The sequence below is a fragment of the Austrofundulus limnaeus genome, unplaced genomic scaffold (genome assembly GCF_001266775.1).
Source record: "Austrofundulus limnaeus strain Quisiro unplaced genomic scaffold, Austrofundulus_limnaeus-1.0 Scaffold94, whole genome shotgun sequence".
Lineage (NCBI taxonomy): Eukaryota > Metazoa > Chordata > Actinopteri > Cyprinodontiformes > Rivulidae > Austrofundulus > Austrofundulus limnaeus.
Window position 1 is genome coordinate 1,186,615 of NW_013952496.1, and position 14,627 is coordinate 1,201,241.

The following is a 14,627-nucleotide window of genomic DNA, read 5'->3' on the forward strand; positions in this document are numbered from 1 at the left end:
CATTAGCACCTCTAGTAATATATTTACTGAGAAAAATGGTGACGTGTTCAATACTTATTTTACCCGCTGTACCTCACTGAGGTTTGAAGTGTGCGACTTCTCTTAAGGGTCACGTCACAAGAAACTCACCACAGAAAGCTGTTGTTTAACGACACTAATGAACTTTGGCTGCTTGAATCATCTCACATGATTTAAAGAGGACATGTGGCTGCTGGTTAAACAGACTGGGAGTGCCTCAAAGTGAAAATAAAACTGTTTTCATATTGTATATACATTTTTTTTTTCATTTGAAGTATTTTTACTGTGTTTTTATGTCTGTATAAAAAGCTGTTTTTCATATTAAAGTACATGGTTTACATATTTACACTCCTGTGTAGTTATCGCTCATGACCTGACATCATTTGCAAACTGGAACTGCAAACATTTGCCTAGATTAAACAAATGCTTTTAGACGATCAGTTTAAGAAAACATTGAACCTGTTTTTACCAAGTTAGAAGCCTGAATAAAGAATATGAACCACGCTTTGTACCATTTTATGCTTTTATTTTCTGTCAGTATAGTTTTTCTTTCCCTTCGTTGAGTCTAGTTTTGGTGTTTGTTGTGTGACCAGCAGAGGGGGCGCATGTTCTTCATGCAACATCCTGTTATCACATGGCTTTAATTAAACTGTTTTAAGAAACACTGAGCCTTATTTTTTTATTTTTTGAGGAATGATCAAAAAATATGCTAAATGCTAATCACAACTTACACATTTTTTAGACACACAAAACTGAAAATTAGTGCAGAAGTGTCTGTAAATATAACTAAATTCTAAATATTAATCAAAATGAAGACTATAATTTTAAGTCATTTTAAGACTTATTGAGATTAAGTTTGCAGTGGAGCAGCTGAGACTGATCGTACCTGGGGTGGAATCAGAGACCAGGTGTGGCCACCCATCAGGCTCCGCCCCTGGATGAAGCCATTCACTAAAACCCAATTCGATTCTCAATTTTAAGTTCACAATTGTGATTATTTTCAAGTTATTGTTGTTGTTTTTTTTTGCCATTTTATAACCAAATATATATTTTTTTACAATCGACATTTTTGTCCTTGTATCAAACTAACTGGCTGTTGTCTTAGTAAAAGAATATAACTTCAAATTAAGTAAAAATGTCATTACAAATCCTTTCATAACTTTAACTTATCAGGTAACCAGCTGAATTTGACTTATTTTATTTTTAATTTTAGAAATTTATTCATTTCAATAAAAACTAAACTATATACAATAGGAAATAAAAAATATACAAATCAAAGATAAAAAAAAATGAAAGGCAGCAGAAAGAAGAAAAAACTAACCTACAAAATACACAATTCCTATATACACTAACAATGAAATTGATTCATTCATTTTTATGAATTGATTCACATTTTAAGCAGCTATAATTGATTCTCATTTAATTGTTACTACCTTACTTTTAACTCATGATGCAACCAGCACCATTTTGTGACTTGCATTATGTTTATAGTGTGTGCTAAAGATGACATGAACACCTTCACACACAGACAGGTGATAACAAACCCTCCCTGTACAAAATAAAGGAGTTTTGCTATAATCAGGTTTGTGGCGGCAGAAAGCCGAAGAAAACAAGGACAACCTATCAGTTTGTCCCTCTGATCAGACTATAATAATCAGAGGAATTAATTAACACCCAGGAGCTTCACCTGAGGCTCCTCCCTTCTGTTTACGTAAAGGTTTAGTAATTTGCTGGCAACGGGACAAAATCAGCTTTGGCTCGGCCTGTGTACGTCTAATAGGCTAATAGACATTAGCTGGCTGTGCGGGTGGTCCATCTTCTCAATCCTATTTTGAGAATTGTCAATCGTCTCAAGCCAGATTTACTATAAGGAGCGTTGCTGAGCTTTGATAGCTCCGTTACAAACAGGAAGTCAATCTGAAGAGTGTAAAATGTGCTCCCTCTGCGCTTGGAATCGGTTGACAGAGCAAGTTTAACAACTGCGGGACATTTATTTGTACCAAACCTTTCACGTCATTTTAGTTTGGAGGCTGCTCGCTTCATCAATCCCCTCATTGTTGTATTGATGAAAAAATTTAACGTAGCCCCGGCACAAACAGAGCAATGTTGTATATGCTGTTAAGTGCCAGGAGGACTGCGACCAGTTATACATCGGGGAAACAAAGCAGCCACTGTTCAAAAGAATGTCCCAACACAGACGAGCTACATCTAATGGCCAGAACTCTGCAGTTTTCACTCATTTACAGGCCAGCGGTCACTCCTTCAGAGATGAGGATGTTCTCATTCTTGATAGGGAGGAACGTTGGTTTGAGAGAGGAGTAAAAGAAGCCATTTTTGTGAAGAAAGACCGTCCATCATTAAACAGAGGTGGAGGCCTCCGTTTTCAGTTGTCCCCCTCCTACAGTGCTGCTATTGCCAGTATCACTCCACCCCCTGTTAACAATAGGTGTTAATTAGGTGTCAACGATAGACATGTATTGTATCAGTCACATGGAGGCAGGGCTTAAAAGCCTGAATTTTGCCTGAAACTCTCAGACTGAAGAAGTCTCTTGGAGGAGAGACGAAACGTTTCATTAGAGAAGAACCCGTCCAGAGGACCTTTACAATTTTTTTCTTTTTGAACATGTAGCTCATTAAGAAGAGTAGACCGTTTAGGCTTACATTTACGTATCAACAAGCTCGTTAATGTAAAACATAATGAAGAGAAAAAAATACAGCTACTATTAATTCATATTGCTGTAATTAAATTCTGTTAGATAAACACACACACAAAAAACCCCTATAAACTCTTTAATAAATAAACCTTTAATATTGCATTCTGATGCTGTAACCTCTGAGTAAACACTATAACTGTCATTCAGGCCATAAAATCACTGACTCAAACAAACTTGTCAGATCTGTCAGAGTTTGCTGTTACCATCCTGAGCAAGGAAATGTTAAAATAATTTGATTTCATCAGGCTCACTGAGAATTGCTGCATATTTTATAACGTGTATAATAAGCATGATAATGCATGTATGTGCAGACATCATCCCTAACCTCTACAGCAGGTTGAAAAAGTAATTAATTAATTAATTATAACCTATTTTTTTGTTTGAAGCCATTGATCCATATTTAGGTCTAATCGTGCTGAATAATGACATCCGGCCCACTTCTCTCTACAGATAGAACGTCCTGAGGTTCCAGGAAGAAGCTGCAGCCTTCCCATTAAAGGGTTTATCTCTCCTCGGGGCTTAAAGATTAGTTCAGACTTTGTGCTGCGTTTCAGGCAGAAACCAAAAGGTGCTGAAGCCACGCCATCTCCTCCAGCTTTCTCTGTCCCCCCCGGCTTCCTGCAAACCCCAGTTCTCCAAAGGAGCGATGGGTTCCCACGGAACGAAACTGGACGACATCCTGGAGGAGGACATGCACCACTGGTACACAAAGTTCATGAGGGAGTCCCCCTCAGGGGTCATCACGCTGTTCGAGCTCAAGACCATGCTGGAGATGAACGGGATGTCAGAGGAGGCCAGCAGCTACGTGGACCAAGTCTTTTTGACCTTTGACATGGATGGGGTAAAAAATATAAACTTTTTTTTTTTACCTTTCTACCTTATTTAAATAATAATTATTAATTTATTTAACTATAATCGTGACTTCTGCGTTAGTTAGAAGGGAAAGTACGGAAGCCGAGAGCTGCTGTTTTCTGTATATATTTTTTCCATGATTTTCTAGTGATAGACATTATTTGTCTCAATTGAATTTGCCTTATTAAATAACGATAAACAAACAAACAAACAAACAAACTTAATCAGTGAGCCGAGGGGACCAGGTTGTCTACATGGTTACTGATTGATGCACAAGATGAAAGCTATCTGGAAAAAATATTTTTTTTACTTTGTTAATTTTTTTTGAAAATAAACAAAATTTATATACACTAAAAATACAAATCACATATAAAATGAAAAGCAGTAGATAGAAGAAAACAATCTTATAGTATCTGCGCCTTTTTCCTCCCAAAATTAATACTGTTAAACAATAATAATCTACAAAACAAGACAAACTAAACAAAAACAACCTCAAATCCTTACCAAACAACAGTTCATATGAATACACATTATATTGTTTTTTTCTTAACAAAATGACTTTTATCATCCTCTGAAACATAAATATTGATCTGGCATTTTTGACATCACTCTCCAGATTGTTCCATAATCTTATTCCTTGTATGGAAGTACATCGCTCCCAAAAACCAGTTCGAAATCCAGGTTTCACAAACCCACTTCAGATCATAACAACTTTCTCTCTTAACAAAATTAAATTGGTTGTTTAAAGGTAATATACATTTGTGAGCCTTATACATAATCTGTAAAATATTATAATCAACCAACTCATAGAATTTCAGTAATTTCAACTGATAAAATAATGTATTTGAAATGAACTCGTTATCTCGAGAAAACACTCCTTATTTCACGATAATACGTTGTTATCACGAGGAAACCATGGGGGGAAAAATATATGCCTGAAATGGCCACTCTCAGCTTCCGTAGAAAAGTGGCTTTACTCATGTAAACGTCTTTTCAGAACCAAAAAAATAATTTGACTAGAAATAATGTTATGGAATAAACATATTTGATGTTTTTGGTGTGATTTGTTGTTAAAAAAGCACAAAAAATTTATTACTATTTTTAATTTCAAAATGTCACATGTTGAATAATGTAAAAATTTTAAAATCTCAGTTCAGTAAACAATGATGCAATCATTTTTTACTGACATTATCTGTCTTTTTCCTCCCCCTCAGGACGGCTATCTAGATTTTGTGGAATACATCGCAGCTATAAGCTTGTTGCTGAAAGGAGAGGTGAACCAGAAACTGAAGTGGTACTTTAAGCTCTTTGATCAGGACGGAAATGGGAAAATTGACAAAGAGGAGCTGGAAACTATATTTAAGGTACAGCGTTGTCTCTGCTGTTGTTTCGTAAACTGGGGTTCTTTGTTTATAACAGGTCGTGAACTTGACTGAACATCTAATCTGTGCACGTCTTACCTCATCGGTGAGCTAAATGTGGCCTTTAATCTAACTCACAGGCCAATTCTCACGCAACAATCACGCTCTGTCACCGAAAGGTTCACTTGTTGGTGCAAAAAACAATAAAACCAATATTATTTAAGCATTATTGATTATAAAACACTGTTTAATTTTACAACTCATGCCCATACCCTTAGCGAAAAGTAGTATACTTGAAGTTCATTTTAATAAGTATATTTGAAAATAAGTTTATCAAGTATATTGGCCACCATGTACTTGTAGTGTACTAGAAGGTATACTGATTTAATACTCATTCGTACTAAATTGGGACCTTTTTTTTTTTTTTTTTTTACAGAATAGTATACTTTAAGTATACTGTTATGTCTTTTTAGGTTTATAAACTTACCAAAAAGAAGTACACTTTAAGTACATGGCATTACAAAAGTACATAAAAGTGTATTTCCCTAAGTGGACTTATAGCTAAGTATACTACCAGTTTACTAACAAGTATACTTCTAGGACTAAATTGACCCAACAATAAGTTTAATAAAGTATAGTGAAAGTAATCCAAGTATACTTTTAGTTTAATCTTGAAATATACTACAAATTAACCAGTCTGTGAATTTGTACTTTCAGTGTACCACTAAAGTTTCTCTTGGCCAAAAGTTTAATCATTATAGACTAAGTATACTTAAACTTTTAGTATACTTTTAGTACAAGCCAAGTATAGTGTAAGATAAACTTGGTTAAGTATATGTCGGATGAGTACATGAAAGGTAAATTGGAAGTATACTCTTTTCATTTTTTGTTTAAAATTAGTACTTTCTTACATTTACTACTTTTTGCTAAGTTTGAATTTATCTGCATAACGTCTTTCAGGCTATTCAAGATATCACCAGAAGTTATGACATCCCTCCAGACCAGATTGTGAATCTTATATATGAGAGGATTGACATCAAAAGAGAAGGTAAATATAAATCATATAGTTCATGTAAAAAAAAAAGTAAATAAGTTGTGCGAGGTTAAGAAAACCTTCTCCTCTCAGGTGAGCTGACGCTGGAGGAGTTCATCAGCGGAGCCAAGGAGCACCCGGACATCATGGACATGCTCACCAGGATGATGGACCTGACCCACGTCCTGGAAATCATCATCAAGGGTCAAAAGAGGAAAGCTTTGAAATGAGCCCGGGAGCCACAAACAGGATTGTGGGGGAGAGCTGCTTCAGGAGAGTTAATCCAAATCTCTGACTGCAAAAAATAAATAAACCCAAGCTGCTGAGCTGTGGTGCAGAGGAGACGCACAGAACTTCCTCCTCTGCTGGTGCTCTGTGGGCTTTATTTACAGCTTTGCTTATAGGCGTCAAGCACTTTTTTATGAAATGAGATTTAGATAAACGAGGACAATTTTCTTCAAGGAGCATTTAATTTTGTGCAGATTGGATGAAAAACATCAGATCAATTTGTATCAATTGGAGCTCATCTTATAGAAAGCCTGAAGTGATAAAAAACGAGTTAAATGCTCAAGTTCAAAAAGTTTTAGTGCAATTTGGATTTATACACAGGCGGCACGGTGGCTCAGTTGGTTGATGCCTCTCAGCAAGAAGGTCACCGGTTCAAATCCCGGTCCGGGGACCTTTCTGGGTAGAGTTTGCATGTTCTCTCCGTGCAGGCGTGGGTTCTCTCCGGGTACTCCGGCTTCCTCCCACAGACCAAAAACATGACTGTTAGGTTAATTGATAACTCTAAATTGTCCCTAGGTGTGAGTGAGAGAGTGAATGGTTGTTTGTCTCGTTTGTCTCTATGTGTGGCCCTGTGATGGATTTGCGACCTGTCCAGGGTGTACCCCGCCCCTCGCACTGTGACCGCTGGATATGGGCACCAGTGACCCACGCGACCCTGAAAAGGAAGAAGTGTGTACAGGAAAAGGATGGATTCATACACATCTTTTCCCTTTTAGCTAAACTAAATTCTAACAGTGGTTCTAAAGGTGGTCTGGACTCGGTAGAAACTAGGATTAGCATGTAAAACAGCCATCGAGATGAGATTATTTAAAAACTGTGACGCTGATTAAAACCTGCAGCTGCACTAACTGGATCCATACATGGCTGTCAACATGAGGTTTTACAAATTTTTGCTACTATTAAGATAAAAATGATGCCTTTTATTATCTTTTTTAAAGGAAGCAATAACTGGGAGTGTTTATGATGTGATGCACTTGTGGAGAACTGCAGAAACTGAACTGATTGTCTTAACTTTTTTTCTTTTTGATTTATAACAGGTTTTTAAAGTCGTTGTGCGTGGCTCAGGCTGTGGTGAAAACTAATTATTATACATTTTTGAAAATAGAATATAATGTAAAAGCATGCAAATGAAGTTGACTCAGTGTTGCCCTCTTGTGGCCAAAATGACTTTTTATGGCTTTTAGTGCAACAGACTTATCAGTGTGTGGTATAATCTGTATTTGTCAGAATTTATAACAGGTTTTATGTAAAATGAGTCAGTGCCTGTGAATGTAAGATGTAAAATAAGTTCTGGCAAAGCTGAAAAAAATAAACAGTTGCATCAACATGAAAACCCCCCATGAAACATGTAATTTTGTTTTTGTAAATGGTCCGAAATGATGACATCTGAGTTCAAAACCGTGAGATGACCTCAACCTGCCAAAGGGTTTACTCTGGGTGAAACCTGAGCTCAACCTGTGTGTTAACAGAAACGATCAGCCAACGTTCAAACGTGACGCCGACGGTCTGCGTGGTTAATAATTCCACAGAAGCACATTTTGATGCAATCTGTTCTGAAATTAGAAAGTGAAGATACCGTGGGTTGTGTAAACCAAATAAAGATAAGGTTCGACTCAACAGAGCTCGCAGGTTTTAGTCTCGGATGATGCCGTGGCGTAACCGCACGGGATCAACCCACTTCTTGGCCGTATAAAACTGCAGTTTTGCAGCTCACAGCTCTGCACTGCTTCCTGCTGTCCACCACCCATCGCTCGGGAGCAGCTGTCCCACCCCAGCAAACATGCAGTCCGCCGACGTCGGGTTCAACAAACGCAGCCTGGTTCTGACCCTGAAGCGGTACAGCTCGGCCGTGGGCGACATGGAGCGGACGGTCCTCGTGCCCAGCCTGCTGCGCGACGTGCCCTCCGACTGCGAGGCGGCCGACGACGCCCGCAGGGACCTGTACGCCGACTACTCCATGCTCAGAGCCATCCGAAACACGGCGGAGAGCAGCCTGGCTCCGCCGCTGCCGCCGGACGACCTCAAGGCCAAGACGTCGGCGCTCGCCACGACCCCGGAGCCTCTCCTGGACGCCGACCCCGAAGCGCTCTTTCTCTTCCACCTGAGAGGACTGTTCTCTGTTATGAACGACCTCACGAAGACGACTAAAAGCCTCACTGAGAGGTACCTGGACATCATTGGAGTGGCATCACGTTAAATTTGCAGACGTGCAAATATCTGGAGTTTGTAAAATACGTGACGGCTGCACTGTTTTCAACCAAAGACCCTCAACTTCTGTTGAAAATGGAATAAATGTGCTTTGCCAAAACTGATCTATTGTGCCTCCTTTTTCACAGCTTGTTATTTAAAAATATTGTCATGAAGGTTATAGTTTATGAATAAACCTAACCAATCTCACTAAAGTAAAAATCAGTCAGAAAATGAATAGGTTGGGTATTTTTTATTTACACATCTATACTTTACAAACAGGTAGCTCAAGTCGTTACTGTTTGTCCTTTGTTCCCTCTGTTCCCTCCTCTCATCAGCCACACACACTTAGCGGATAGGAAAGAATGGCTCCACAATCTCTGCAAAGGTCTTTTTTTCTGGTAGGATAAAAGAAACATGACTTTACTGTAGATAAAAGCAGACGCTTGTTCTTAGACGAGAAGTTAGAACACAGCAAATACTCCGAAACGCCAAACCTGAGATTAGAACATGACAATATTCATTACATAAAAACAGAATATAAACCATAAAGATGTTTAAAAAGTTTACAATTTTGTGTAAATTGTTTAATATTTAATTATGACTCATCACATTGAACTGAGGAGTAAGTCAAAGTGGTATGTGGAGGAAAAAAAATACCTATAGTGCATTGGTTCAGACATTTTCAATAACTGCATTCAGTCAAAGCATAATGAATAAATACTTTATCTATGGATCCTTTGAATGAACGGTCCGAAATATAATCTTAAAGAACTTTTTGAAACACTTTTTTTAACAGTAACAACAAAAAAACTGTTGTTGAGCAGAAAAGACTACATTTTTTTTTTACGATTTTCCCCTGCAAAATAGCAAAGATTTTTTTTCTTTCCAGCTGGAAAATCTCAATTTCCAACTAGACATGGGTTTTTACGATGTAAAAACAAGTGTGCATTGCATTGCAGCATGGCTTTGCCTGCAGCATTGGACTTGCAGAATGAACTTTGGCCAAGTTCAAATGTGTTTTCAATACCAGCTTGTGCCTGCCACATCAGCAGGTGTTTGTAATTAAGGTAATTATGTGACAATATGAAATTTGAAGATATTTTTTGTTAAAGTTGCAATAGCTGGGTTTTGAACCCTGATCTCCCACATGAAAGTCCATGACATAGACCATTAAACCAGTGGAACTGTGGCAGAAGATGGTGGCAGGGGTTGATTTGTACGTGTGCAGAAAGAGGCCACATTGCCAATACAATTATTGACACAAAAATGCATAATATTACAACAATCAAGCAGTAATAAGACAATTATAGTAAAACACCAAAATGCAATCATATTAGTACTGTAAACACTGAACTACTGAGTTGAAATATTAAACTATGGTGCAGTACCAAGTTGAGTACAGCATGGGGCAGTATTGGACCAATACAAGGCTCCATTGACTGCCATTATATTTCATTAAACATTAATATTTCATAAACTGTAAGTTTTACAGGCACCAAAAGGCATAGCCATCTTTTGGCACAGGAGCGTTACAGATATAAATTACAATGGCAGCTCTAGGACAAAGTATGCAGGAGGAGAAGCATGGCAAAGTTGAGATGACTTGGATGGGAAATGAATCACAATAGTGTGCACTGAATATTGTTGGAGGTTTCTTCTTTAAAATGACATCAAAAGTTACAACACACACACACACACACACACACACACACACACACACACACAGAGAGAGAAAAAAAACAGGATTCAGACAAAATATCAGAGGTTTATCTTGATGAAAAAGACAAATAAAGTCATTTCTCTGGAACTGATGAGAATGTGCTTGGTTCATTTTGACTAAAATCTGACCTAATCCTCAGTTTGATGTGATGGGTCACATATACAAACAGTGAATTACTGCACCTTTGTAGCTTTTAAACAGTTATACACAGTATGTACAAACAAATCTGGATATGAGCTACATGCTATAAATATTTCACTTGTTTTAGCACATTTTCTAAGCATTAAAAAACAATTAAAATGTTCACTTACCTTTTTGTGGAAATCTGTCCGGATGGAGTTTAATGTACCCCGATATGTCTCGATCCCGTTTGGCGCCAATGTAATTTGCACGCTTTACGTGATGATAGCCATAGCACCAGCAGATTGTTGTAAGGAGAACTTGTCGATGAACGCCTAAAAAAATAAAAGAAATGTAAACAAACTCAACACAGTGGATAACGGGCACGCATAATACACAAAATAAATTATGAGCCATTACAAAAAAAAAGGTAATTTTGAACTTTTAATAAGAGCAAAAAGTGAGCTGCTTTTAGTTTTTAATGTCTTTGTTTTTGGAAAAGCAGCTCTGTGAGCTGCTTTTCCAAAAACAAAGACATTAAAAACTAAAAGTTCTGAAAAGCCACTAACATGCCGAGATGCACATCAGACAGACGCACGACACCAGCCCTTGAGGACTGACTTTGGACACCGCTGATCTAATCCCTCAGTGTCAGCCACTTAAAAAAATCCATACACGTTTTCTTAATCAATTACTACGCAAGAACACAAAGATGCTGCAGCAGCTGATAAAACCAGCCCACTCTAGTTCACAATTTAGTTCTTTGAAGTCTTGTATAAGGAATTTCATTGAACCCTGTATAGAAAGGCTGTTAATATCAGCATGGTCACATTGCATGAAAAACACTTATTATTGTTTAATGTTATTGTTGCTGCTTTTTTCTTTTTGTGTGTGTGTGTGTGTGTGTATCTCTTTTCATTTTATTGCATTAGGTGAATGTTAAGTATTGTTATATAAAAGATTTGTTTTGTGTGCTATCGTTTAAAAATACTGCACCTTTAGGCAGATTATGGTAATAAATTCAAACCTATTGTTTACAGCGAAATTCTAAACGCCCAAGTGTAGGGATGTGGATAAATTTTTTAATCCTACACCAATATTAAATCTGACAGCGGATTCCAAAAGTACATTACAAACTAGGGTTGGGCATAATCGTATCGTGTGCAATTAATCGCCAGAAAAACATTAATCTATTATTTTCTGGCACTTGATTAATACGATTAATGCCACTCAGAGCTCCTTTCCGCTTCAACTATGACAAACATTTAAAAAAGTTTATTTATCAACACAATTTAAACATTGATGTACAGCCTGGAGTCTGTAATTTTGAAACAATTTGGAACAGATTTTTATGAAGCACAAATCTTTTCCACTAAATTGGTCATGTGACCAGGACATAAGGGTGTCCAGGGGATTAATCGTCAAATTAATTGTTATCGGCCAAATACCACAATTAATCGTGATTAATTTTTTTTGCCTATATTGCCCAACCCTATTACAAACCAAACAAAATAACACCAAAATCCTGTGATTATCTCAAGTATGAGGGAAGTTATTGATGTTTTCTTGCTGCAGTTCACAGCAGAACCAATGGGGCCATTTCACCTTGCTGTTTCCTATTTTTGCTCATAACTTCCTCAGTGTTCAAGATATCGCCATGAAATTTTAGGAAAAGATTCACGTTTTTGTAGGAAGCACCTTGTATCCTAAAAACTAATAAAACTTAATAATAGCCAATTCAAAAGTAGCAGAAAGGGATCAAAATAATATTACAAGACAAACTGCAGCATCAAGTCAACTTCATGTGTCTTAGAAAGTAAGGAAATTAAAACAATTTAAAAACCATGTGGACATCTGTTTTGTAAACAAAGCTCCTCAACCAATGACAGCGTCTTAAATGTGTCAAGTGACGAAGACGAGCAACAACACATTTTGCTAACAAGTGCTGTTCCGGATTAAAAAAACATGCTTCGACGTATCAAATCATCATCAAATTTAGAACAAGGGCAGATAAAATAATGTTCTTCGTGGCAGCTTATCTATTTACGGGGTCACTAGAAAAACTCAGGTGATTTACTTTGATCCTGTTTTCAAAAAACTCTCTTCAAAATGCATCAACAAAAAGTAAAAACTGGAAGACGAGGCTGTAACTAACTACCTGACGTCAGTGCGCTTTGTTGAAATTCGTAAAAATAACGAAACAGGAGGAAATTACAAGCAAACACACCGAGCAGCCTTGCAGTTTGGGAAGAAAATGGCAGCAGCTGCTGACGACATGTCAACATCCCTACATGTAGCATTGTTATATTAAATGTCAATTTTTATTTACATAGCACATAAAAAACAACAGAAGTTGGCCAAAGTGCTTACATAAGCTCCTTACAATTATAAATATATCATTAAATGAGTTTGACGTTAATTTGAAACAAGAGCAGAGCACACAAGCCTTAGCTTTCTCTTAAGATAAAGACATGCTAATATGCTAACCTGCTCTCAGCGGAGGCCTTTGCCTGAAAGCATTGTCCATTATGGCGGTGAACCAGCCCAAGAAACCGAAGTACGCCGTGTGCATGTTAAAGAGCGACGGAGGAGGCAGAACCTTCGCCTCCTCTGGAAGATCCATAGCCTGCTGTTTCCTTGTGATCCACCAGCCGTGCGCTCGGACGATCAACTATCACCTCTAGTAAAATCAAGGACGCGTTGTGCAACGGGATCGAACGTCCGGACGCAACAATGAAAACTCATTTAAGTTCCGCCTAACTTGTTTCCCAGCAACCGAGGGTAGAAGAAAACTCACCAGCTTCCCGCTGAGGACTAAACAGAGAGCTGCGTTAATAAATCTGTGCTGTCGGGACTTTTCACTTATATTCCTGCTGATTAAAAGGGCAGTGGTGTAAATAACGTTAAAGCAGGCGGAGTTTCTTCTTAAAGCTTCGCACAGAACCCAGGCATAATAATAATAATAAACCTTAATGCATGCTCTATTAAATGCGTCGGAGTGAAACTTAGCGGATTAGCAATACATGCATGCAGAGCTAATGACATCATTGAACGCATTCCAGTCTCCTTCTCCCTCCTCTTCCTCCCTCCTCCTCCTTTTATCAGACACGGGCTGCTGCTGCTACTGGGCTGCCGAGGACACACAGCTCACAGCCGGGGGGAGTTACACCCTGCCCAGCAGCAGCGGCTTCGCTTATCTGAGGGAGCTGACCTATGCATACCAAGGAGTGTTAAAGTCCGGGGATATCCCCGAGTTTTTTGGGGTAAGCGCAAACTATTTCCTGTCGTCATTCGCTGGGCAGACTTTGATTTCCTCCCCCCCCTCCTCCTCCTCCTCCTGCATCTGCAGATAATGCCAAAATGGCTAGAATCGCTCGGTAGCTCGTTTTGCTACTAGCTACTGGTTGCTAGCTTCGCTCTGGTGAGTCAGGCTGAAGATAAATGATTATTGACAAGAAGTGTAGAGTAAACACGAACCTTTAAACACTTGTTTTGATTTAACAATACAGAGCAGGGGGGAAATGAAGGCGACTCGGTGCAGATAGATGATTTTTTTTTCTATGCAGCTAGGTTTACTTCTTCAATAAGGTTTAAAATCAGTGATTTGAGCAACAGTTTGTCTCCTTAATGATTCAGCTCTGATCTCATTTTCATATACAAAATGGGGCCGGTTCATCCAGCTGACAGCACCCCAAGTTTTGCTAACATAATTGGTATTTTTATGGTTTTAATATTACCAATAAATTGTGACCTGTTTTATGTTATATACGAAGTTCATTTCAAAGCCCTGTTATAGCTGTGAAATGTTTATTTACTGCTCAATATTCACAGTTACAGCAGCATACAGTATAAATCAAATTAAGCATTATTAATACAAGGTCTTTATTATCCTTATTTGCATTAGAAATGGGAGTATTGTAGTAATAATGTTGTAATAATAATCCATTCATCCATTCAAGGCACAGAGTCCAACCTACACAGAGAATAAGAACAACTTTGTGCCAAGGATGTACAAAAACTACAACATAATATGCATCTGGTGTTTTCTCACGCTTAAATTTCCAATGTACAATGGGGTATTAGGGCCACACAACGAGATTAAAAAAAATTATTATGAGAATAAAGTCATAATATTACAACATTAAATTCATATAAACATAGTCATAATATTATGAGAGTAAAGTTGTAATATTACAAGATAAAAGTCATAATATTATGAGATTAAAGTCGTAATATTATGAGAATATAGTCGTAATATTACGAGATTAAAGTCATGATATTATGAGAATACAGTCGTAATATTACGAGATTAAAGTCATAATATTATGAGA

General features: G+C 37.7%; 3 protein-coding genes across 3 annotated transcripts; 2 read left to right on the forward strand and 1 right to left on the reverse strand.

Moving 5' to 3' along the window:
- Positions 1 to 3,186: 3,186 nt before the first annotated feature.
- guca1c (guanylate cyclase activator 1C) lies at positions 3,187 to 6,645 on the forward strand. Its single transcript, XM_014012773.1, has 4 exons — positions 3,187 to 3,573; positions 4,799 to 4,948; positions 5,906 to 5,993; positions 6,072 to 6,645. The coding sequence occupies exons 1-4, from the start codon at positions 3,379 to 3,381 to the stop codon at positions 6,206 to 6,208; spliced, it is 570 nt and encodes a 189-aa protein (XP_013868227.1). The 5' UTR covers positions 3,187 to 3,378; the 3' UTR covers positions 6,209 to 6,645.
- Positions 6,646 to 6,867: 222 nt separating this feature from the next.
- thrsp (thyroid hormone responsive) lies at positions 6,868 to 8,578 on the forward strand. The gene has a single exon (XM_014012774.1). It carries the CDS (start codon positions 8,047 to 8,049, stop codon positions 8,461 to 8,463), a length of 417 nt encoding a protein of 138 aa, XP_013868228.1. The 5' UTR covers positions 6,868 to 8,046; the 3' UTR covers positions 8,464 to 8,578.
- A 113-nt stretch (positions 8,579 to 8,691) lies between these two features.
- ndufc2 (NADH:ubiquinone oxidoreductase subunit C2) lies at positions 8,692 to 13,382 on the reverse strand (the record flags this gene model as incomplete). The annotated part of the gene is given in 3 exon segments (XM_014012775.1): positions 8,692 to 8,851; positions 10,488 to 10,631; positions 12,784 to 13,382. Coding segments are annotated over 3 exon segments (330 nt in total). The 3' UTR covers positions 8,692 to 8,801.
- Between the last annotated feature and the right edge of the window lie 1,245 nt (positions 13,383 to 14,627).

Coding starts and splice junctions, on each gene's coding strand:
- guca1c (XM_014012773.1), top strand. CDS start 3,379: ATGGGTTCCCACGGAACGAAACTGGACGACATCCTGGAGGAGGACATG. Junction 3,574..4,798: donor TGACCTTTGACATGGATGGG/GTAAAAAATATA, acceptor CCTCCCCCTCAG/GACGGCTATCTAGATTTTGT. Junction 5,994..6,071: donor GATTGACATCAAAAGAGAAG/GTAAATATAAAT, acceptor TTCTCCTCTCAG/GTGAGCTGACGCTGGAGGAG.
- thrsp (XM_014012774.1), top strand. CDS start 8,047: ATGCAGTCCGCCGACGTCGGGTTCAACAAACGCAGCCTGGTTCTGACC.